Source organism: Anomaloglossus baeobatrachus, chromosome 4 (assembly GCF_048569485.1).
Source record: "Anomaloglossus baeobatrachus isolate aAnoBae1 chromosome 4, aAnoBae1.hap1, whole genome shotgun sequence".
NCBI lineage: Eukaryota > Metazoa > Chordata > Amphibia > Anura > Aromobatidae > Anomaloglossus > Anomaloglossus baeobatrachus.
Genome location: NC_134356.1, coordinates 622,278,185 through 622,303,041, shown reverse-complemented (window position 1 = coordinate 622,303,041; position 24,857 = coordinate 622,278,185). Strand labels below are relative to the sequence as shown.

General features: G+C 50.5%; 1 protein-coding gene across 1 annotated transcript in view; it reads left to right on the top strand.

The window, feature by feature from the left end:
• The window catches only part of USP39 (ubiquitin specific peptidase 39), a 116,439-nt gene that overhangs the window by 75,298 nt on the left and 16,284 nt on the right, over positions 1–24,857 (top strand). Inside the window, exons 9-10 of the mRNA XM_075346301.1 lie at positions 1,190–1,378; positions 4,785–4,927. Coding sequence (XP_075202416.1) covers positions 1,190–1,378; positions 4,785–4,927 — 332 coding nt within the window. The remainder of the gene's footprint in view (positions 1–1,189; positions 1,379–4,784; positions 4,928–24,857) is intronic.

Genomic DNA, 24,857 nt, shown 5'->3' with positions numbered 1-24,857 from the left:
CTCATGCTTCGGCAGATGCGAGCTTGGGCAGACGCATCCTTCAGGCGGCTGTCGCCCATTTGTGAAGTTAGGTTTTGCCTACTTCTCAGTTTCTGTTTATTTCCCACCCATGGACTGCTTTGAGACGTCCCATGGTCTGGGTCTCCCATAAGGAACGATGAAGAAAAAGAGAATTTTGTTTACTTACCGTAAATTCTTTTTCTTATAGTTCCGACATGGGAGACCCAGCACCCTCCCTGTTGCCTGTTGGCAGTTCTTGTTCCGTGTGTTTTTCACCGGCTGTTGTTGTAGACAGAGGTTCCGGTTATTCCGGGTTTTACTCTCTCTACTTATGGGTGGATGTTCTCCTTCAGCTTTTGCACTGAACTGGTTGGATTTGTCATCCAGGGGGTGTATATGCTCGGAGGGAGGAGCTACACTTTTAGTGTAGTACTTTGTGTGTCCTCCGGAGGCAGAAGCTATACACCCATGGTCTGGGTCTCCCATGTCGGAACTATAAGAAAAAGAATTTACGGTAAGTAAACAAAATTCTCTTTTTTTTACTGATCGGGTCAATTTGTTATATTTTAACAGATCGGACTTTTATGACCATAGTGATGCCAAATGTGTGTGTATTTTTTTTTCATAATTGCTTTATTTTTAATGGAGCAAAAGGGGTTGATTTGAACTTTTTGTATTTTTTTTTTCCATATTTTTAAAAACCTTTTTTTCCACTTTCTACTTTATTTATTAGTCTTCCTAGGGGACTTCAAGTTGCGATCATCCAATCACTTGCAGTATACATAGCAGTGCATCAGCACTGCTATGTATGGTGAAAATCACATTCTTTTATGAACGACGGTTGGTTAAATGCTGGTTTTCACAGGAGAATTGTCATGACAAGCACAGGGTTTTTTTTTTCTTTTACTATTATATTTTGTCCTTCATTTGCTGCTTTTAGCTGTGTATGGATATGGGGGTATAACTAATACAATTGGCACCTTTTGTTTGAGTATTTTCACTTTGTTCATTTTAAAGTATTTTTTTTGCCTTTCTCTTATAATACTGATTTGTATCATAATACATATGTAATTGTTCAGTATGCCCCCTTCTTTCTTGTGGTTGTTTGTCTGGAGGGTCTGGCTACAAGCAGCCCTTATTTATTGATAATGCCCTTTAGGGTTAGACAACTCTTGTTTTCTGCCTGCAGCCATCAGAAGAGAAGGAGGCCCTACTGGAAAACGAGGAGTACCAGGAGAAGAAGATGGAGTCTCCCTTTATGTACCTGACTCTGGACCTTCCCACCGCCCCGCTGTACAAGGACGAGAAGGAGCAGCTCATCATCCCCCAAGTGCCACTCTTCAGTATCCTGGCCAAGTTTAATGGTATCACCGAAAAGGTACAGCGTGTAGATCCATACATATATCCATAATTACCATATTTTAAGATGCACTTTGTTACGGGACTGCCTAATAACAGGTGGACATAGGCTATCAGGCAGTTAGGGTCCACCGTGCAGAGGAAACCTGCTGCTGGTGATAACAGAAGGTATAGGGAATCTGGACCACAAAAGCGGTACTTGCCGCTGTTACCTCACAGCGGCACTAGGACCAACTTCGGTACACTGTTACCTCACAGCGACTACCAAATTAGCATAAATGTAAATGATGGGAATGCTAAAAGGCTTATGGCGAGTGTCTACATAATATTAAAGATTGAGTTGTAGTTCCCGTTCATTCACAGAAAACTACTAAACGTGTGCGGCTGGTTACCCCAACCGTAGTCCACTAACTAGCACCTCTGTTGCCTCACAGAGGTAAAGTAATATATAGTAACACGTGTGTCTATGTTCACACACTGTGTGAATGAGGGTAGGAAATCCGTTACAGGTAACGGAGATCCCTGGGTACTAACCTCTATTAACTCATAGAGGGTGAACATGTACCTAAGGTGTAGGTGCGAACAGTACTACCTGTACTGCCTAGGCTCAATGTATAAATCCCTGCCTAAGCCCCTTGTGCAGCCGCACCGTAGGGAGTAAGGGAGCGCTCTATGCTATCCGCTCTGCCCAGGATATGCCTGCGGTCCATGAAATGTGTGCCATGTATAGGGGTCTTTATTGACCGGAATCTTTTATTATGTTTCTCACCTGATGATTGTGGAAACGCGTTGGGAGACCACACATTCTGCTAAGAGTTGGTTTAAAGCTTATGAGGATCCTGAGTCACAAGTATAAGGACCAGGTTATCTGATCATTATTAACCATTTCAGATGGCACTTGTGTTCATTACTTTGCAAGAAAGGGATAGCATGGCAGATTGGGTAAGACCGTTCCCTTTTCTTCCCTATCTATGGATATTTGGGGTTGATTTTTGGGCACCATGTTTGAATCTATCATTAACATATATGCCTAGGGCCATTTGTATGTATTAAAGAATTGGCAGTTTCTGATGGAATATTCTGCCTATGGGACCATTGGCTATATGATAACTTTTATGTTTATGTCTTGTCCGTTTTAATATCAGGGTCATTTTCCTCGACCTTTTTATTATAAATACTATTAAAAGGTATATTTTAGGCGTTTTTTTCTAATTTACATTCACTTCGCTATTGTCTATTTGACTTGTGAATTTGTCCAGTCGCTACCTGAGTATGCGCACAGAAGAACCAGAGAGTCACCTGAGAGCACAGTGAGTGAGATCCCTGCCTAAGCCAGGTTCCACTAAAGTGCGAGGAAGCGGGCACTAGCAATGCACTAGTAGGTATGGAGTGCTTAACCAGTGGGTGCTCACTGGCTTGTGACTGTAAGTATAGGCTAGCTAGTAGGAGAGGTCATACATGAGGCTGCTACCCCATGCATGCACCAAGAACGACGGAGCGCCGAGCAGCGTGCTGCGGGGTCCATTATAAACTAAGCACTGCCCACAAGATGGAGGCGCTCAGGGCTCAATCGACTCTCAACCAATCAGAATCGAGAATGTCGGCGGTGACGTCACCCGTGACCAATCAGCAACCAGTGCATCACAGTCACGTGATTCCGCGTCAGCGGTGACGTCACCTGCGACCAATCAACATCCGCCACGTGGTGAGCATGCGCGGATCGTGACAAAGCTGACTTAGCTCAGGAAACGGCTTGTCTCCTCGCACATGCACAGAAGCCCCATTTCAGGACTTTGCCTCAGCCGCTAAGGAGTTCTCAGGCGGGTAGAACGCCGTGGCAGAGAACCAGAGGGAGAAGGAGGACGCGGACCAGCGTAACACACTTTTTTCCCCCCAAAACTGGGGATAAAATGGGGGCGCGTCCTATAATCCAGATATGGCTTACTGGAGCGGTGGTGGTGGAGCCCACGCTCCAGGAGGCAGGGTCAGCGATACTGAGGGCTCGGAGGAGGAGGGGGGGGTGGTCACTGCAGGGGAGCGGCTCAGGAGGTCACAGGACGGAGGGTTGGCGATTCAGTGGGCGCCATTGATCCAACAGCGGGCTTGGGGCTCCATTGAATCACCCGCAATTGGCGCGATGTTCTTCAAGAAAATGGTTGCGGCGGCACGTGCGCAGATCGACGCAATATACTTCAAGAAAACGGCCGCAGAGTTCATGTGCGCACGCGCCGCCTCTGCGGTCATTTTCTTGAAATCAATCTCATCAACCACGGGTGATTCAGTGGAGCCCCCAGTCCGCTGGCAGATCAATGGCGCCTGACACCCCGAGCCCCCAGTATCGTTGACACTCTGTCCACTGACCCTCCTAAGCTGCGACACCCCCTCCTCCAATCCCACAGCATCGCTGACCTACCTGAACCGCTCCATCACTGCCGCTCCCCCCTGGTGAGCTAATATGAGATGCATTAGGATTGTAAGACTGACCCGCATTTTAACATTTAAAAACTATTTTCTTTGTCGCTCCATTGGGAGACCCAGACAATTGGGTGTATAGCTTCTGCCTCCGGAGGCCACACAAAGTATTACACTTTAAAAAGTGTAACCCCTCCCCTCTGCCTATACACCCTCCCGTGGATCACGGGCTCCTCAGTTTTATGCTTTGTGTGGAAGGAGGCACACATCCACTCATGCATTCTCATCCTGTAAGAGGGGGCCGTTTCGGCTCTTTTTATTGAGGTATTCTTTTACCCACCCAGGGACTGCTTTTGGACGTCCCAATTGTCTGGGTCTCCCAATGGAGCGACAAAGAAGAAGGGAATTTTGTTTACTTACCGTAAATTCCTTTTCTTCTAGCTCCAATTGGGAGACCCAGCACCCGCCCCTGTTCCCTTCGGGCTGGTTGTTCTTTTGTGTACACATGTTGTTCATGTTGAATTGTTCTTTTGGTTCATGGTCTTCAGTTCTCCGAACATCCTTCGGATTGAATTTACCCTAGACCAATTTATAAGTTTTCTCCTTCCTGCTTTTGCACCAAAACTGAGGAGCCCGTGATCCACGGGAGGGGTTACACTTTTTAAAGTGTAATACTTTGTGTGGCCTCCGGAGGCAGAAGCTATACACCCAATTGTCTGGGTCTCCCAATAGGAGCTAGAAGAAAAGGAATTTACGGTAAGTAACCAAAATTCCCTTCTTCCTCCTCTAAATTTGGGGTGTGTCTTTTATAAAGCAAAAAATACGGTATCTTTCAGAGAGGTTATATTTTGGACTCCTTATACTTCATGAAGTTTTTCGGGAAGTGTTTATAGATAAACTGACACCTTGCTTGTGTGGACGCCGGTGTTAGTTTTTTTGCGTTACTTGTATGTTAATCCTTGAAATCTGGAATCCTTTGGAAAGTTGCTTAATAATCTATTTTGTCTTCACAGGAATACAAGACCTACAAGGAGAACTTCCTGAAGCGTTTCCAGCTGACCAAGCTGCCTCCATACCTGATATTCTGTATAAAGCGTTTTACCAAGAACAACTTCTTTGTGGAGAAAAACCCAACTATAGTGAATTTCCCCATCACGTGAGTATATCGCACCGCTTGGTGACTAAAGTGCGGTATAGTCTTTTAATAATGGCGGTTACCGATGAATGAGTGACTGCTCATTCATTGCACCGGGACAGGGCGATTCTGATTGATTACCCAGACAATATCATAGCTTTTGTGTAGACCTTTTACCACAAGGAATATTGCAATTGACTCACTGCTGCAGGATTATTAGAAATAGCTGTACTACCCGGCTTCGCCTGGGTTAATAACTGTTGTTAACAAAATAGAATGTATTAACATTCCCGGGATAGAATGTATAAATAGAATGTATTAACATTCCCGGGATAGTAACTGTCTCTCTGTTTCTCTCCCATTCTCTGTCTGTCTCCCCCTCTGTATATATCTCTCTGTCTCTCTCTATCTCTTTGTCTGTCTGTCTCTTTCCCTTGTCTCTTTCTCTTTCTCCGTCTGTCTCAATCTCTTTCCCAGTCTGTCTCTTTCCCAGTCTGTCTCTTTCCCAGTCTGTCTCTTTCCCAGTCTGTCTCTTTCCCAGTCTGTCTCTTTCCCAGTCTGTCTCTTTCCCAGTCTGTCTCTTTCCCAGTCTGTCTCTTTCCCAGTCTGTCTCTTTCCCAGTCTGTCTCTTTCCCAGTCTGTCTCTTTCCCAGTCTGTCTCTTTCCCAGTCTGTCTCTTTCCCAGTCTGTCTCTTTCCCAGTCTGTCTCTTTCCCAGTCTGTCTCTTTTCCTCTCTTTCCATGTCTCTCTTTCTCTCTCTTTCCCTCTCTTTCCCTGTCTGTCTCTTTCTTTCCCTCTTTCCCTGTGTCTGTCTCTTTGTCTCTCTTTCCCTCTCTTTGTCTGTCTCTTAACCTGTCTCTCTCTTTCCCTGTCAGTCTGTCTGTCTGTCTCTTTGTGTCTGCCTCTTTCCCTGTCTGTATCTGTCTCTTTCCCTGGCTGCATTGTGACACTCCAACATTCCATATAAGGGCGTGGCTGCGCATTCTTCTGAAGTTCTGGCTGCACTGTGGCTCCCAGCTCCATTCGCTTTAATGGAGGCAGGTTTTTTGGTGAATAACTGTAAAGCGTGGGGTTAAAATTTCCCCTGAAAACATAGCCTATGACGCTCTCGGGGTCCAGAAGTGTGAGTGTGCAAAATTCTGTGGCTGTAGCTGCGACCGTACAGATGCCAATCCTGGACATGCATGCACACATACACACACACACACACACACACACACACACACATTCAGCTTTATATATTAGATAGGAATAGAGCCCTCCGTGCGTAATGACTCATTCGTATATATATATATATATATATATATATATATATATATATATATATATATATATATATATATATATATGAATAGCTTTCTCTGTCTCTTTCCCTCTGTCTCTGTCTCTTTCCCTCTGTCTCTGTCTGTCTCTTTCCCTCTGTCTCTGTCTGTCTCTTTCCCTCTGTCTCTGTCTGTCTCTTTCCCTCTGTCTCTGTCTGTCTCTTTCCCTCTGTCTCTGTCTGTCTCTTTCCCTGTCAGTCTGTCTCTTTGTGTCTGTTTCTTACCCTGTCTGTGTCTGCCTATTTCCCTGGCTGCATTGTGACACACCAACATTCCATTTAAGGGCGTGGCTGCGCATTCTTCTGAAGTTTTGGCTGCACTGTGGCTCCCAGCTCCATTCGCTTTTATGGAGGCAGGTTTTTTGGTTAATATCTGTAAAGCGCGGGGTCAAAATTTCCCCTCAAAACATAGCCTATGACGCTCTCGGGGTCCAGAAGTGTGAGTGTGCAAAATTTTGTGGCTGTAGCTGCGACCGTACAGATGCCAATCCCGGACATGCATACATACATACACACACACATTCAGCTTTATATATTAGATAGGAATAGAGCCCTCCGTGCGTAATGATATATATATATATATATATATATTTCTTTGTCGCTCCATTGGGAGACCCAGACAATTGGGTGTATAGCTTCTGCCTCCGGAGGCCACACAAAGTATTACACTTAAAAGTGTAAAGCCCCTCCCCTTCTGCCTATACACCCCCCGTGCCTCACGGGCTCCTCAGTTTTTATGCTTTGTGCGAAGGAGGCTGATCAACCACCAAGGCGGAACACGCAGTCGGCAAGCCTTCCAGGAAGTCCGGCGGATTCTGCTATGGGTGGAAGCCACAGCCTCCACCATATCCGCAGTTCACATCCCGGGCGTAGAAAACTGGGAAGCAGACTTTCTCAGTCGCCAGGGCATGGACGCAGGGGAATGGTCCCTTCACCCGGACGTGTTTCAGGAGATCTGTTGCCGCTGGGGGATGCCGGACGTCGACCTAATGGCGTCCCGGCACAACCACAAGGTCCCGACATTCATGGCACGGTCTCAAGATTCACAGAGCTCTGGCGGCAGACGCTTTAGTTCAGGATTGGTCGCAGTTTCAACTCCCTTATGTGTTTCCTCCTCTGGCACTGTTGCCCAGAGTGTTACGCAAGATCAGGTCCGACTGCCGCCGCGCCATCCTCGTCGCTCCAGACTGGCCGAGGAGGTCGTGGTACCCGGATCTGTGGCATCTCACGGTGGGCCAACCGTGGGCACTACCAGACCGACCAGACTTGCTGTCTCAAGGACCGTTTTTCCATCTGAATTCTGCGGCCCTCAACCTGACTGTGTGGCCATTGAGTCCTGGATCCTAGCGTCTTCAGGGTTATCTCAAGAGGTCATTGCCACTATGAGACAGGCTAGGAAACCAACGTCCGCCAAGATCTACCACAGGACGTGGAGGATATTCTTATCTTGGTGCTCTGATCAGGGTTTTTCTCCCTGGCCATTTGCCTTGCCCACTTTTCTTTCCTTCCTTCAATCCGGATTGGAAAAAGGTTTGTCGCTCGGCTCCCTTAAGGGACAAGTCTCAGCGCTCTCTGTGTTCTTTCAGAAGCGCCTAGCCAGACTTCCACAGGTACGCACGTTCCTGCAGGGGGTTTGTCACATAGTCCCTCCTTACAAGCGGCCGTTAGAACCCTGGGATCTGAACAGGGTGCTGATGGCTCTTCAGAAACCACCTTTCGAGCCAATGAGGGATATTCCTCTCTCACGCCTTTCGCAGAAAGTGGCCTTCCTAGTAGCAGTCACATCACTTCGGAGAGTGTCTGAGCTAGCAGCGCTGTCATGCAAAGCCCCTTTCCTGGTGTTTCACCAGGACAAGGTGGTTCTGCGTCCGGTTCCGGAATTTCTCCCTAAGGTGGTATCCCCCTTTCATCTCAATCAGGATATCTCCTTACCCTCTTTTTGTCCTCATCCAGTTCACCAATGTGAAAGGGATTTGCACTTGTTAGATCTGGTGAGAGCACTCAGACTCTACATTTCTCGTACGGCGCCCCTGCGCCGCTCGGATGCACTCTTTGTCCTTGTCGCTGGCCAGCGTAAAGGGTCACAGGCTTCCAAATCAACCCTGGCTCGGTGGATCAAGGAACCTATTCTCGAAGCTTACCGATCTTCTGGGCTTCCGGTTCCCTTAGGGCTAAGGGCCCATTCTACCAGAGCCGTGGGTGCGTCCTGGGCTTTGCGGCACCAGGCTACGGCTCAGCAGGTGTGTCAGGCAGCCACCTGGTCGAGCCTGCACACTTTCACGAAACACTATCAGGTGCATACCTATGCTTCGGCAGATGCCAGCCTAGGTAGGCGAGTCCTTCAGGCGGCGGTTGCCCACCTGTAGGAAGGGGCCGTTTTACGGCTCTATTTCGAGGTTTTACTTTACCCACCCAGGGACTGCTTTTGGACGTCCCAATTGTCTTGGTCTCCCAATGGAGCGACAAAGAAGAAGGGAATTTCTTTGTCGCTCTATTGGGAGACCCAGACAATTGGGTGTATAGGCTATGCCTCCGGAGGCCGCACAAAGTATTACACTCAAAAGTGTTAAGCCCCTCCCCTTCTGCCTATACACCCCCCGTGCTCCCACGGGCTCCTCAGTTTTTTGCTTTGTGCGAAGGAGGCAGACATGCACGCACAGCTCCACAGATTGGTCAGCAGCAGCTGCTGACTATGTCGGATGGAAGAAAAGTGGGCCCATATAGGGCCCCCAGCATGCTCCCTTCTCACCCCACTCTTGTCGGCGGTGTTGTTAAGGTTGAGGTATCCATTGCGGGTACGGAGGCTGGAGCCCACATGCTGTTTTCCTTCCCCATCCCCCTCAGGGCTCTGGGTGAAGTGGGATCCTATCGGTCTCCAGGCACAGGAGACCGTGCTTCATCCACAACTCCTGTGGAGCCTGCTGGATAGGAGCCGGGTATCGTTCAGGGACATGGCCCTGCTACTTGGAGGTACTCTGTGTCCCCGTGGGGACCGCGCACAGCAACACTCCAGCTTTGCTGGGTGTGCTAGTGCACCGGGGACCGCGGCGCTGACCGGGTTAATATGTGCCATTACACACTCAGCGTTGCTGAGTGTGTTTATGTATAGGGACTGCCGCACTGACCGCCGCTGCCATGGAAACACTGCGGCGCGGCTGGGACTTGTAGTGCGCCGGGGACTTCCACGCCGGCCGCGCTTTTACGGCGGCCGCGTTTATTACTAGAGTCCCCGGCTTTTTGCGGCCTAGTTTCCTTTCCTCCCGCCCACAGCCCTGACAGGCAGGGGAAGGGCGGGACGCTGCACAGAACGAGCAGCACTGAGGGCTGGAGCATGCTTTGCATACTCCACTCCCCTCACTGTGCACAGTGCAGGCACCAGTTCCCGCTCTTTCTGGGTCACGCCCACGGCTCTCTCCTCTCCTCAGGACGCATTCCTGTCAGCTCCTCGGACGCTGCAGAGGGGGACAAAATCTGGGAGACCCAGGCAGGGACTCTGGTGACCGCACAACCGCTTTAAGCGGGTGGTAAGCAGCACCTGTGGTGCTAGCCCCATTGTGCAGTAGTGTAACATTATATGTTTATTTTACACCGTATAGTGCACAGTTGATTTCTGGCTATATACCCTATTGTGTTGCTCAGGGAAGATAATAGCATGGCGCCCACGAAAGGCAGGGGTGCCAAAACACAGGCTTATTATGTTGCCTGCGCCGCATGTACGACCCCGCTACCGGCAGGTTCCACTGACCCTCATTGTAGGCACTGTTCGGCCCCTGTGGCACTTGCTCAGCCAGAGCCTCTGCTAGGGGGGGCCCAGGGGGAGCCACCTGCTAACACTGTTCAGGTGACAGGGACGGAGTTTGCAAAACTCTCTGAGACTATGGCTAAGATACTGGAAGCCTTGCAGTACAGGACGGTATCTCAGCACAGGGACTCTGTTGATTCTTTGTTCCCTGGCCCACCTCAGCTGGACCAACAATGTCCTCCCGGGGTATCTCATAGATCCCAGGCTGAGGGTTCTGACACAGACCCCAGCCCCAGACCGACTAAGCGAGCTCGCTTAGATTTTCCCTCGACATCATATTGTTCAGGGTCTCAGCGAGGGGAATCGCTGGTTGATGACGCGGAAGTAGCTGATCAGGATTCTGATCCTGAGGCCGCTCTCAATCTTGATGCTCCGGACGGGGACGCCATAGTGAACGACCTTATTGCGTCCATCAATCGTATGTTGGATATTTCTCCCTCAGCTCCTCCGGCGGAGGAGTCGGCTTCCCAGCAGGAGAAATTCCGTTTCAGGTTTCCCAAGCGTACACAGAGTATGTTTCTGGACCACTCTGATTTCAGAGAGGCAGTCCAGAATCACCATGCTTGTCCAGATAAGCGTTTTTCTAAGCGCCTTAAGGATGCACGTTATCCCTTTCCCCCTGACGTGGTCAAGGGTTGGACTCAGTGTCCCAAAGTGGATCCTCCAATCTCCAGACTGGCAGCTAGATCCATACTTGCAGTGGAAGATGGGGCTTCACTCAAAGATGCCACTGACAGGCAGATGGAGCTCTGGTTGAAATCCATCTATGAAGCTATCGGCGCTTCTTTTGCCCCAGCATTCGCAGCCGTATGGGCGCTACAAGCTATCTCAGCAGGTCAAGCGCAAATTGACGCAGCCACACGCACATCCGCGCCACAGGTGGCGTCCATAACCACTCAGACGTCGGCATTTGCGTCTTACGCTATTAATGCTATCCTAGACTCTGCGAGCCGTACGGCGGTTGCAGCCGCCAATTCGGTGGTACTCCACAGGGCCTTGTGGCTACGGGAATGGAAGGCAGATTCTGTTTCCAAAAAGCGCTTAACCAGTTTGCCAATTCCTGGCGAACGATTGTTTGGCGAGCGTTTGGATGAAATCATCAAACAATCCAAGGGAAAGGATACATCCTTACCCCAGCCCAAACCGAACATACCCCAACAGAGGAAGGGGCAGTCGAGGTTTCGGTCCTTTCGGGGCGCGGGCAGGTCCCAATTCTCCCCGTCCAAAAGGCCTCAGAAAGATCAAAGGAACTCTGATGCATGGCGGTCTAAGTCACGTCCTAAACAGACCACCGGAGGTGCCGCTACCAAAGCGGCTTCCTCATGACTTTCGGCATCCTCACTCCGCATCCTCGGTCGGTGGCAGGCTCTCCCGCTTTTGAGACACCTGGCTGCCACGGGTAAAAGACCGTTGGGTGAGAGACATTCTGTCTCATGGTTACAAGATAGAGTTTACCTCTCGTCCCCCGACTCGATTCTTCAGGTCATCCCCGCCTCCCGAGCGAGCCGAGGCTCTTCTGCAGGCGCTGGGCATTCTGAAGGCAGAAGGAGTGGTGGTCCCTGTTCCTCTTCAGCAACAGGGCCACGGTTTTTACTCCAACTTGTTTGTGGTCCCAAAGAAGGACGGGTCTTTCCGACCTGTCCTGGACCTGAAACTTCTCAACAAACACGTAAAGACCAGGCGGTTCCGGATGGAATCCCTCCGTTCCGTCATCGCCTCAATGTCCCAGGGAGATTTCCTTGCATCGATCGATATCAAAGATGCTTATCTCCACGTACCGATTGCTCCAGAGCACCAGCGCTTCTTGCGCTTCGCCATAGGGAACGAACACCTGCAGTTCGTGGCACTGCCGTTCGGCCTGGCAACAGCCCCACGGGTTTTCACCAAGGTTATGGCTACTGTAGTAGCGGTCCTCCACTCTCAGGGTCACTCGGTGATCCCGTACTTGGACGATCTGTTGATCAAGGCACCCTCTCTAGAGGCATGCCAACACAGCCTCGACGCTACCCTGGAGACTCTCCAGAGTTTCGGGTGGATCATCAATTTTCCAAAGTCAAATCTGACACCGGCCCAATCGCTGACATACCTTGGCATGGAGTTTCATACCCTCTCAGCGATAGTGAAGCTTCCGCTGATCAAGCAGCGGTCACTACAGACAGGGGTACAATCTCTCCTTCAAGGTCGGTCACACACCTTGAGGCGCCTCATGCACTTCCTGGGGAAGATGGTGGCAGCAATGGAGGCAGTTCCTTTCGCGCAGTTTCACCTGCGTCCTCTTCAATGGGACATCCTACGCAAATGGGACAGGAAGCCGACGTCCCTCGACAGGAACGTCTCCCTCTCGCAGGCGACCAAAGCTTCCCTTCGGTGGTGGCTTCTTCCCACTTCATTATCGAAAGGGAAATCCTTCCTACCCCCATCCTGGGAGGTGGTCACGACGGACGCGAGTCTGTCAGGGTGGGGAGCGGTTTTTCTCCACCACAGGGCTCAGGGTACGTGGACCCAGCAAGAGTCCTCGCTTCAGATCAATGTTCTGGAAATACGGGCAGTGTATCTTGCCCTGAAAGCGTTCCAGCAGTGGCTGGAAGGCAAGCAGATCAGAATTCAGTCAGACAATTCCACAGCGGTGGCATACATCAACCACCAAGGCGGCACACGCAGTCGGCAAGCCTTCCAGGAAGTCCGGCGGATTCTGCTGTGGGTGGAAGCCACGGCCTCCACCATCTCCGCAGTTCACATTCCAGGCGTGGAAAACTGGGAAGCAGATTATCTCAGTCGCCAGGGCATGGACGCAGGGGAATGGTCCCTTCACCCGGACGTGTTTCAGGAGATCTGTTGCCGCTGGGGGGTGCCGGACGTCGACCTCATGGCGTCCCGGCACAACAACAAGGTACCGGCGTTCATGGCACGGTCTCAAGATCCCAGAGCTCTGGCGGCAGACGCCTTAGTTCAGGATTGGTCGCAGTTTCAGCTCCCTTATGTGTTTCCTCCGCTGGCACTGTTGCCCAGAGTGTTACGCAAGATCAGGGCCGACTGCCGCCGCGTCATCCTCGTCGATCCAGACTGGCCGAGGCGGTCGTGGTACCCGGATCTGTGGCATCTCACGGTCGGCCAACCGTGGGCACTACCAGACCGACCAGACTTGCTATCTCAAGGGCCGTTTTTCCATCTGAATTCTGCGGCCCTCAACCTGACTGTGTGGCCATTGAGTCCTGGATCCTAGCGTCCTCAGGGTTATCTCAAGACGTCATTGCCACTATGAGACAAGCTAGGAAACCAACGTCCGCCAAGATCTACCACAGGACGTGGAAAATTTTCCTGTCATGGTGCTCTGCTCAGGGTATTTCTCCCTGGCCTTTTGCCTTGCCCACTTTTCTGTCCTTCCTTCAATCTGGACTGGAAAAGGGTTTGTCGCTCGGCTCCCTTAAGGGACAAGTCTCAGCGCTCTCTGTGTTTTTCCAGAAGCGCCTAGCCAGACTTCCACAGGTACGCACGTTCCTGCAGGGGGTTTGTCACATCGTCCCTTCTTACAAGCGGCCGTTAGAACCCTGGGATCTGAACAGGGTGCTGATGGTTCTTCAGAAACCACCATTCGAGCCAATGAGGGATATTTCTCTCTCACGCCTTTCGCAGAAAGTGGTTTTTCTAGTAGCAGTCACTTCACTTCGCAGAGTGTCTGAGCTAGCTGCACTGTCATGCAAAGCTCCCTTCCTGGTGTTTCACCAGGACAAGGTGGTTCTGCGTCCGGTTCCGGAATTTCTCCCTAAGGTGGTATCCCCCTTTCATCTCAATCAGGATATCTCCTTACCTTCTTTTTATCCTCATCCAGTTCACCAATGTGAAAAGGATTTGCACTTGTTAGATCTGGTGAGAGCACTCAGACTCTACATTTCTCGTACGGCGCCCCTGCGCCGCTCGGATGCACTCTTTGTCCTTGTCGCTGGCCAGCGTAAAGGGTCACAGGCTTCCAAATCAACCCTGGCTCGGTGGATCAAGGAGCCAATTATCGAAGCTTACCGTTCGGCTGGGCTTCCGGTTCCCTCAGGGCTGAAGGCCCATTCTACCAGACCCTTGGGCGCATCCTGAGCTTTGAGGCACCAGGCTACGGCTCAGCAGGTGTGTCAGGCGGCTACCTGGTCGAGCCTGCACACTTTCACGAAGCACTATCAGGTGCATACCTATGCTTCGGCGGATGCCAGCCTAGGTAGACGTGTCCTTCAGGCGGCGGTTGCCCACCTGTAGGAAGAGGCCGTTTTACGGCTCTCTTACGAGGTATTATTTTACCCACCCAGGGACTGCTTTTGGACGTCCCAATTGTCTGGGTCTCCCAATAGAGCGACAAAGAAGAAGGGAATTTTGTTTACTTACCGTAAATTCCTTTTCTTCTAGCTCTAATTGGGAGACCCAGCACCCGCCCCTGTTTTTTTGTGTACACATGTTGTTCATGTTGAATGGTTTCAGTTCTCCGATATTCCTTCGGATTGAAGTTACTTTAAACCAGTTTATAATTCTTTTTCCTCCTTGCTTTTGCACCAAAACTGAGGAGCCCGTGGGAGCACGGGGGGTGTATAGGCAGAAGGGGAGGGGCTTAACACTTTTGAGTGTAATACTTTGTGCGGCCTCCGGAGGCATAGCCTATACACCCAATTGTCTGGGTCTCCCAATTAGAGCTAGAAGAAAAGGAATTTACGGTAAGTAAACAAAATTCCCTTCTTTGTTTACTTACCGTAAATTCCTTTTCTTTGTCGCTCCTAATTGGGAGACCCAGACAATTGGGTGTATAGCTACTGCCTCCGGAGGCCACACAAAGTATTACACTTAAAAGTGTAAGGCCCCTCCCCTTCTGGCTATACACCCTCCCGTGGGATCACGGGCTCCTCAGTTTTCATGCTTTGTGCGAAGGAGGCACACATACACGCATAGCTCCACTGTTTAGTCAGCAGCAGCTGCTGACTATGTCGGATGGAAGAAAAGAGGGCCCATATTGGGCCCCCAGCATGCTCCCTTCTCACCCCACTTTTGTCGGCGGTGTTTGTTAAGGTTGAGGTACCCATTGCGGGTACAGAGGCCGGAGCCCACATGCTGCATCCTTCCCCATCCCCCTTAGGGCTCTGGGTGAAGTGGGATTTACCGGTCTCCAGGCACAGAGACCGTGCTCCGTCCACAGCCCCTGGGGAATCTGCTGGATATGGAGCGGAGTATCGTCAGGGACAGGGCCCTGCTACGACAAGGTACTCTGTGTCCCCGTACAGTCCGCGCGCACACTGCAGCATTGCTGGGTGTGTTAGTGCGCCGGGGACAACAGCGCTGCGCGCTGGTGCCATTCCTATCTACAGCTTTGCTGAGAGGGGACATGTATTTGAAACTGCCGCGCGGCCACTGTTGTCAGCGCTGTGGCGCGGCTGGGTCTTGTGGTGCGCCGGGGACTTCCGCGCTGGCCGTGCATATATCACGGCCGCGCTTATTACTCGAGTCCCCGGCTTTCTGCGGCCTAGTTTCGTTTTGTTCCCGCCCCCAGGCCTGCCAGTCAGGGGAAGGGCGGGACGCTGTATAGAATGTCAGCGCAGAGGGCTGGAGTCTGCTTTGCATACTCCAGCCCTCACACTGGGCACAGTGGGACGCCAGTTTCCCGCACTTTGTTTGAGGCACGCCCACGATCCCTCTCTTCACAGGACGCCGGCAGCCATTCCTGTGTGCAGTCTGAGCTGGAGAGAGGAGACTGGGAGACCCAGACACGGGATTCTGGTGCCCACACACCCGCTTTTCAGCGGGCGGTAAGCTGCCCTCAAGGGCTGACCCCACTGGTGCCGAAGTGTATATTGTATTTTATGCTTGCAGCTTTACATTGCACTGTACGGTCGCTGGGGATCCTCTGCTATATACCCTCCTAGATTCTCAGAGGACACAACAGCATGTCGACCGCAAAAAGCAAAGGTGCCAAGGCACAGGCTTTCTATGCTGCTTGTACCGCTTGTGGGGCTGTTCTACCGGCAGGTTCCACTGACCCCCACTGTGTGCAGTGCTCGGCCCCTGTGGCACTTGCTCGGCCGGGGCCTCTGCTGGAGGTGACCCAGGCAGAACCTCCTGTAAATACTGTCCAGGTGACAGGGACGGCGTTTGCAGTCTTTGCTGACAGATTGTCTGTGACTATGACTAAAATTCTTGAAACATTGCAGTCTAGACCAGTACCTCAGGCCATGGACACTGTTAACTCATTGCTCCCTGGTCCCCCTCAGTCGGAACAGCCCCGGGATCCGGGGGTGTCTCTTGCATCCCAGGGTGATGGCTCTGACACGGACGACAGTCCCAGACAGCCTAAACGAGCTCGCTATGAGCGGCCCTCGACTTCATCACACTGGTCAGGGTCCCAGCAGGAGGACTCTCTGTATGATGAGGTGGAGATGGCTGATCAGGATTCTGATCCTGAGACCGCTCTCAATTTGGATACACCAGATGGTGACGCCATAGTGAATGATCTTATAGCGTCCATCAATAAAATGTTGGACATTTCTCCCCCTGCTCCTCCTGTGGAGGAGACAGCTTCACAGCAGGAGAAATTCCATTTCAGGTATCCCAAGCGTAAATTAAGTGTTTTTCTGGACCACTCTGACTTTAGAGAGGCAATCCAGAAACACCACGCTTATCCGGATAAGCGTTTTTCCAAGCGGCTTAAGGATACACGTTATCCTTTTCCCCCAGACGTGGTCAAGGGCTGGACCCAGTGTCCCAAGGTGGATCCTCCAATCTCCAGGCTCGCAGCTAGATCCTTAGTTGCAGTGGAAGATGGGGCGGCACTTAAAGATGCCACTGACAGGCAGATGGAGCTCTGGTTGAAATCCATCTATGAAGCTATCGGCGCGTCGTTTGCTCCAGCATTCGCAGCCGTATGGGCACTCCAAGCTATTTCAGCTGGTCTTACACAGATGGACACGGTCACACGTACATCTGCTCCGCAGGTGGCACCCTTAACCTCTCAAATGTCTGCATTTGCGTCTTACGCGATCAATGCTGTCCTAGACTCTACGAGCCGTACGGCAGTGGCGTCCGCCAACTCCGTAGTTTTACGCAGAGCCTTGTGGTTAAGAGAATGGAAGGCAGATTCTGCTTCCAAAAAGTGTTTAACCAGTTTGCCATTTTCTCGTGACCGACTGTTTGGGGAGCGCTTAGATGAAATCATTAAACACTCCAAGGGTAAAGATTCATCTTTACCTCAGCCCAGACAAAATAAACCCCAACAGAGGAGAGGACAGTCGGGGTTTCGGTCCTTTCGAGGCTCAGGCAGGTCCCAATTCTCCTCGTCCAAAAGGACTCAAAAGGATCAGAGGAGCTCAGATTCTTGGCGAACTCAGTCACGGCCAAAAAAGACAGCCGGAAGACCCGCTACCAAGGCGGCTTCCACATGACTTTCGGCCTCCTCTCTCCGCATCCTCGGTCGGTGGCAGGCTCTCCCGCTTTGGCGACATTTGGCTGCCACAGGTCACAGACCGTTGGGTGAGAGACATTCTGTCTCACGGGTACAGGATAGAGTTCAGCTCTCGTCCTCCAACTCGCTTCTTCAGAACTTCTCCACCTCCCGACCGAGCCGATGCTCTGCGGCTAGCGGTGTCCACTCTAAAAGTGGAAGGAGTGGTGACCCCCGTTCCTCTTCTGGAACAAGGTCACGGTTTTTACTCCAATTTGTTTGTGGTGCCAAAAAAGGACAGGTCTTTCCGTCCTGTTCTGGACCTAAAACTGCTCAACAAGCATGTGAAAACCAGGCGGTTCCGGATGGAATCCCTCCGTTCCGTCATCGCCTCAATGTCTCAAGGAGATTTCCTAGCATCAATAGACATCAAAGATGCTTATCTCCACGTGCCGATTGCTCCAGAGCACCAGCGTTTTCTACGCTTCGTTATAGGAGACGAACACCTTCAGTTCGTAGCCCTGCCCTTCGGTTTGGCGACAGCTCCAAGGGTCTTCACCAAGGTCATGGCAGCAGTAGTAGCAGTCCTGCACTCTCAGGGTCACTCGGTGATCCCTTATCTGGACGATCTACTTGTCAAGGCACCCTCTCAAGAGGCATGCCAAAACAGCCTGAACGTTGCGCTGGAGACTCTCCAGAGTTTCGGGTGGATCATCAACTTTTCAAAGTCAAATCTCACCCCGACCCAATCGATAACATACCTTGGCATGGAGTTTCATACTCTCTCAGCGACAGTGATGCTTCCGCTGGACAAACAGCGTTCACTACAGACAGGGGTGCAATCTCTCCTTCAAGGCCAGTCACACCCCTTGAGACGCCTCATGCACTTCCTAGGGAAGATGGTTGCAGCAATGGAGGCAGTCCCTTTCGCGCAGTTTCATCTGCGTCCACTACAATGGGACATTCTCCGTCAATGGGACGGGAAGTCGACGTCCCTCGACAGGAACGTCTCCCTTTCTCAGGCGGCCAAGGAATCTCTTCAGTGGTGGCTTCTTCCCACCTCATTGTCAAAGGGAAAGTCCTTCCTACCCCCATCCTGGGCGGTGGTCACGACGGACGCGAGCCTGTCAGGGTGGGGAGCGGTTTTTCTCCACCACAGGGCTCAGGGTACGTGAACTCAGCAAGAGTCCACCCTTCAGATCAATGTTCTAGAAATCAGAGCAGTGTATCTTGCCCTACAAGCCTTCCAGCAGTGGCTGGAAGGCAAGCAGATCCGAATTCAGTCGGACAACTCCACAGCGGTAGCATACATCAACCACCAAGGTGGCACACGCAGTCGGCAAGCCTTCCAGGAAGTCCGACGGATTCTAACGTGGGTGGAAGACACGGCTTCCACCATTTCCGCAGTTCACATCCCAGGCGTGGAAAACTGGGAAGCAGACTTCCTCAGTCGCCAGGGTATGGACGCAGGGGAATGGTCCCTTCACCCGGACGTGTTTCAGGAGATCTGTCGCCGCTGGGGGATGCCGGACGTCGACCTGATGGCGTCACGGTACAACAACAAGGTCCCGGTTTTCATGTCACGGTCTCACGATCACCGAGCTCTGGCGGCAGACGCCTTAGTTCAAGATTGGTCGCAATTCCGACTACCTTATGTGTTCCCACCTCTGGCATTGTTACCCAGAGTGCTGCGCAAGATCAGGGCCGACTGCCGTCGCGCCATCCTCGTCGCTCCAGACTGGCCGAGGAGATCGTGGTACCCAGATCTGTGGCACCTCACGGTAGGCCAACCATGGGCACTACCAGAACGACCAGACTTGCTATCTCAAGGGCCGTTTTTCCACCTGAATTCTGCGGCCCTGAACCTGACTGTGTGGCCATTGAGTCCTGGATCCTAGCGTCTTCAGGATTATCTGGAAATGTTATTACCACCATGAGGCAGGCTAGAAAACCATCCTCCGCCAAGATCTACCACAGGACGTGGAAGATATTCTTATCTTGGTGCGCGGCTCAGGGAGTTTTTTTGCATTGCCTACTTTTTTGCATTGCCTTTTGCATTGCCTACTTTTCTTTCCTTCCTGCAATCCGGGTTGGAAAAAGGTTTGTCGCTCAGCTCCCTTAAAGGACAAGTCTCAGCGCTATCTGTATTTTTTCAGAAACGCCTAGCACGACTTACTCAGGTGCGCACGTTCCTGCAAGGAGTTGGTCATATCGTCCCTCCTCACAAGCGGCCGTTAGAGCCCTGGGATCTGAACAAGGTTCTAATTGCTCTCCAGAAGCCGCCTTTCGAGCCTATGAAGGATGTTTCCCTTTCTCGTCTTTCACAGAAAGTGGCTTTTCTAGTGGCGGTCACGTCTCTTCGGAGAGTGTCCGAGCTAGCGGCGCTCTCATGCAAATCTCCCTTCCTGGTGTTTCACCAGGACAAGGTGGTTCTACGTCCGGTTCCTGAGTTTCTCCCTAAGGTGGTATCCCCCTTTCATCTCAATCAGGATGTCACATTACCTTCCTTGTGTCCTCATCCAGTTCATCAATTTGAGAAAGGTTTGCATTTGTTGGATCTGGTCAGAGCACTCAGGATCTACATTTCCCGCACGGCGCCCTTACGCCGCTCGGATGCACTCTTTGTCCTTGTCGCTGGTCAGCGTAAAGGGTCGCAAGCTTCCAAATCCACCCTGGCTCGGTGGATCAAGGAACCAATTCTTGAAACCTACCGTTCTGCGGGGCTTCCGGTTCCTTCAGGGCTGAAGGCCCATTCTACCAGAGCCGTGGGTGCGTCCTGGGCATTACGGCACCAGGCTACGGCTCAGCAGGTGTGCCAGGCGGCTACCTGGTCGAGTCTGCACACCTTTACCAAGCATTATCAGGTGCATACCTACGCTTCGGCGGACGCCAGCCTAGGTAGACAAGTCCTTCAGGCGGCGGTTGCCCACCTGTAGGACAGGGCTGTTTGACGGCCCTATCACGAGGTATTCTTTTACCCACCCAGGGACTGCTTTTGGACGTCCCAATTGTCTGGGTCTCCCAATTAGGAGCGACAAAGAAGAAGGGAATTTTGTTTACTTACCGTAAATTCCTTTTCTTCTAGCTCCAATTGGGAGACCCAGCACCCGCCCTGTTTTCTTAGGGATTTTTGTTTTTTTCGAGTACACATGTTGTTCATGTTGAATGGTTTCAGTTCTCCGATGTTTCTTCGGATTGAATTTGTGTTTAAACCTGTTATTGGCTTTCCTCCTTCTTGCTTTTGCACTAAAACTGAGGAGCCCGTGATCCCACGGGAGGGTGTATAGCCAGAAGGGGAGGGGCCTTACACTTTTAAGTGTAATACTTTGTGTGGCCTCCGGAGGCAGTAGCTATACACCCAATTGTCTGGGTCTCCCAATTGGAGCTAGAAGAAAAGGAATTTACGGTAAGTAAACAAAATTCCCTTCTTCTTCTAGCTCCAATTGGGAGACCCAGCACCCGCCCCTGTTCCCTTCGGGCTGTTGTTCTTTGTGTACACATGTTGTTCATGTTCAATGGTTTCAGTTCTCTGAAATTTCTTCGGACTGAATTTACTTTAAACCAATTATAACTTTTCCTCCTTCTTGCTTTTGCACCAAAACTGAGGAGCCCGTGAGGCACGGGGGGTGTATAGGCAGAAGGGGAGGGGCTTTACACTTTTAAGTGTAATACTTTGTGTGGCCTCCGGAGGCAGAAGCTATACACCCAATTGTCTGGGTCTCCCAATTGGAGCTAGGAGAAAAGGAATTTACGGTAAGTAAACAAAATTCCCTTTATATATATATATATATATATATATATATATATATATATATATATATATATATATATATATATATATATATATATATAATATAGGAATAGCTTTCCCTGTCTATCTATGTCTCTTTCCCTTTGTATGTCTCTTTCCCTTTGTATGTCTCTTTCCCTTTGTCTGTCTCTTTCCCTTTGTCTGTCTCTTTCCCTTTGTCTGTCTCTTTCCCTTTGTCTGTCTCTTTCCCTTTGTCTGTCTCTTTCCCTTTGTCTGTCTCTTTCCCTTTGTCTGTCTCTTTCCCTTTGTCTGTCTCTTTCTCTTTGTCTGTCTCTTTCCCTCTGTCTCTTTCCCTCTGTCTGTCTCTCTCTCTGTCTGTCTCTCTCTTTCCCTGTCAGTCTGTCTCTTTGTGTCTGTTTCTTACCCTGTCTGTGTCTGCCTCTTTCCCTGGCTGCATTGTGACACGCCAACTTTCCATTTAAGGGCGTGGCTGCGCCTGAAGTTTTGGCTGCACTGTGGCTCCCAGCTCCAATCGCTTTAATGGAGGCAGGTTTTTTGGTCAATAACTGTAAAGTGCGGGGTCAAAATTTCCCCTCGAAACATAGCCTATGACGCTCTCTGGGTCCAGAAGTGTGTGAGTGCAAAATTTTGTGGCTGTAGCTGCGACGGTGCAGATGCCAAACACACACACACACACACACACACACACACACACACACACACACACACACACACACCTTTATATATTAGATGTCAATGTAAAATGCTTTCTGGGTTTTAGCAATCTCCAGTGTTGGATTTGGCAGGAACATATAGATATGGTGTAAAGTGAAACTGACTCAGTTGCCCTTAGCAACCAATCAGATTCCACCTTTCATTTTCCAAAGGGTCTGTGAAGAATGAAAAGTGGAATTGGTTGCTAAGGGCAACTGAGTCAGTTTCAATTTACACCATGTTTGATAACTCTATTACACATACTGTCCTCCTACTTTTGGACACCCTGTGTGTGCATATACAGTATATGTCTGTGTGTATATATATATATATATATATGTATACACATACAGTTAGGTCCAGAAATATTTGGACAGTGACACAATGTTCGCGAGTTGGGCTCTGCATGCCACCACATTGGATTTGAAATGAAACCTCTACAACAGAATTCAAGTGCAGATTGTAACGTTTAATTTGAAGGTTTGAACAAAAATATCTGATAGAAATTGTAGGAATTGTACACATTTCTTTACAAACACTCCACATTTTAGGAGGTCAAAAGTAATTGGACAAATAAACCAAACCCAAACAAAATATTTTTATTTTCAATATTTTGTTGCGAATCCTTTGGAGGCAATCACTGCCTTAAGTCTGGAACCCATGGACATCACCAAACGCTGGGTTTCCTCCTTCTTAATGCTTTGCCAGGCCTTTACAGCCGCAGCCTTCAGGTCTTGCTTGTTTGTGGGTCTTTCCGTCTTAAGTCTGGATTTGAGCAAGTGAAATGCATTCTCAATTGGGTTAAGATCTGGTGATTGAGCCTCCCAGATGCAACATCTGAGGGGTTGGGGCAAAGAAGGAGGGTATGATACCAGTGGTGATATAGTGAGAGAGGGACCGGTATGGAAATACCCAGGTTGCCGGTTGGATGTGGGACAAAGACAGATAAATGGGGCACGATATCCCACACTGGCTATGATATTCCGAGTGTGGGACAGGGGTAAGTCTCTTTTGGGGATAAGCGGACCTACAGAGCTCTGGCCACTGTGGCAGAACCCCGACTTGCCAGAAATTAAAAAATTATTAGGGTTCAGAGGATGGGAGGATAAGGGGATCCATTTAGTGTCACAAATACTACAAAATAATACTATTAAAAGCTTTGAACAACTGAGAACGGAGTTTCACCTTCCGCATGTCTTCTTTTATCTGTATTTGCAGCTGAGACACGCACTGGAAAGACAGGGAAGGACAAACCCGGTAACAGTGACACATAATCAAACATTACATAGGCTGCTTACATCTGAGTCCTCTAAGGGTCTTATTTCGGAACTATATAAAAAATTACTACCTGCCCATCTGGAAACACATCCATTGATTGTTAAAAGCAAATGGGAACGAGACGTCGGTCCCCTGACGGAAGGCCAGTGGTCTGATATATTGGAACAAGTTCCTAAACTGGCGGTATCGGAGTGCCAAAAGCTGTCTCAAATATATCTCATCCACAGGGTATATAAAACTCCCAGTCTACTATTTAAGATGGGACTTAGACCAAACGCACAATGTGTTAGGTGTGGACAGGATGATGCCCATTTGATGCATGTTATGTGGGAGTGTGGACACATTGGTGATTTCTGGAACCAAACCCTGGGACTTATAGATCAAATATATCATATCACAATACAACCGTCGCCCCGCCTGTGCCTGTTGAGACTGTGGGAAGGAGAAGTGGATCCGGATTCTCCAACAGCCCTGGGAATAGCCCGTATCTTGTACCAAGCAAGAAAGCTACTTGCATATCACTGGTTAGACCCTCTACCACCAACATTACCAGAGCTCAAAAACAAATTAAATAACGTCATAAGATTGGAAAGGGGAGTATATTTAAAAAGAAAAACATTGAAAAAGTTTTACAGCATTTGGCGGCCATGGATGGAGTTGCCGGGCCTACCCTCTAGTGCACTGGTTCGGGATGCAATGCTGGACCGGTTACTGTTGTGCCTGCAGTGATGGCATGTGTGAGGAAGGGAATTAAAACTAGTTTTCTTTGTCGCTCCATTGGGAGACCCAGCCAATTGGGTGTATAGCTCATGCCTCCGGAGGCCACACAAAGTATTACACTAAAAGTGTAAAGCCCCTCCCCTTCTGCCTATACACCCCCCGTGCATCACGGGTTCCTCAGTTTTCAAGCTTTGTGCGAAGGAGGTCAGACATCCACGCATAGCTCCACTGTTTAGTCAGCAGTAGCTGCTGACTATGTCGGATGGAAGAAAAGTGGGCCCATATAGGGCCCCCAGCATGCTCCCTTCTCACCCCACTCTTGGCGGTGTTTGTTAAGGTTGAGGTATCCATTGCGGGTACGGAGGCTGGAGCCCACATGCTGCTTTCCTTCCCCATCCCCCTTAGGGCTCTGGGTGAAGTGGGATCCTACCGGTCTCCAGGCACAGGAGACCGTGCTCCATCCACTGCCACTGGGGTATCTGCTGGATATGGAGCTGAGTATCGTCAGGGACATGGCCCTGCTACGTCAAGGTACTCTGTGTCCCCGTACAGACCGCGCGCAGACACACCGCAGCATTGCTGGGTGTGTTAGTGCGCTGGGGACAACAGCGCTGCGCGCTTGTGCCACTACTCACTACAGCTTTGCTGAGTTAGTTAATGTATTGGGGACTGCCGCGCCGGCCGCTGCTGTCAGTTTTACACTGCGGCGCGGCTGGGATTTGTAGTGCGCCGGGGACTTCCGCGCTGGCCGTGCCTCTGGACGGCCGCGCTTATTACTCGAGTCCCCGGCTTTTACGGCCTAGTCTCGTGGCTTTCCCGCCCCCAGGCCTGCCAGTCAGGGGAGGGGCGGGACGCTGTGCCGGACGTCAGCGCCGAGGGCTGGAGTCTGCTTGCATACTCCAGCCCACTCACTGAACACAGTGGGACGCCAGTTTCCCGCACTTTGTCTGAGGCACGCCCACG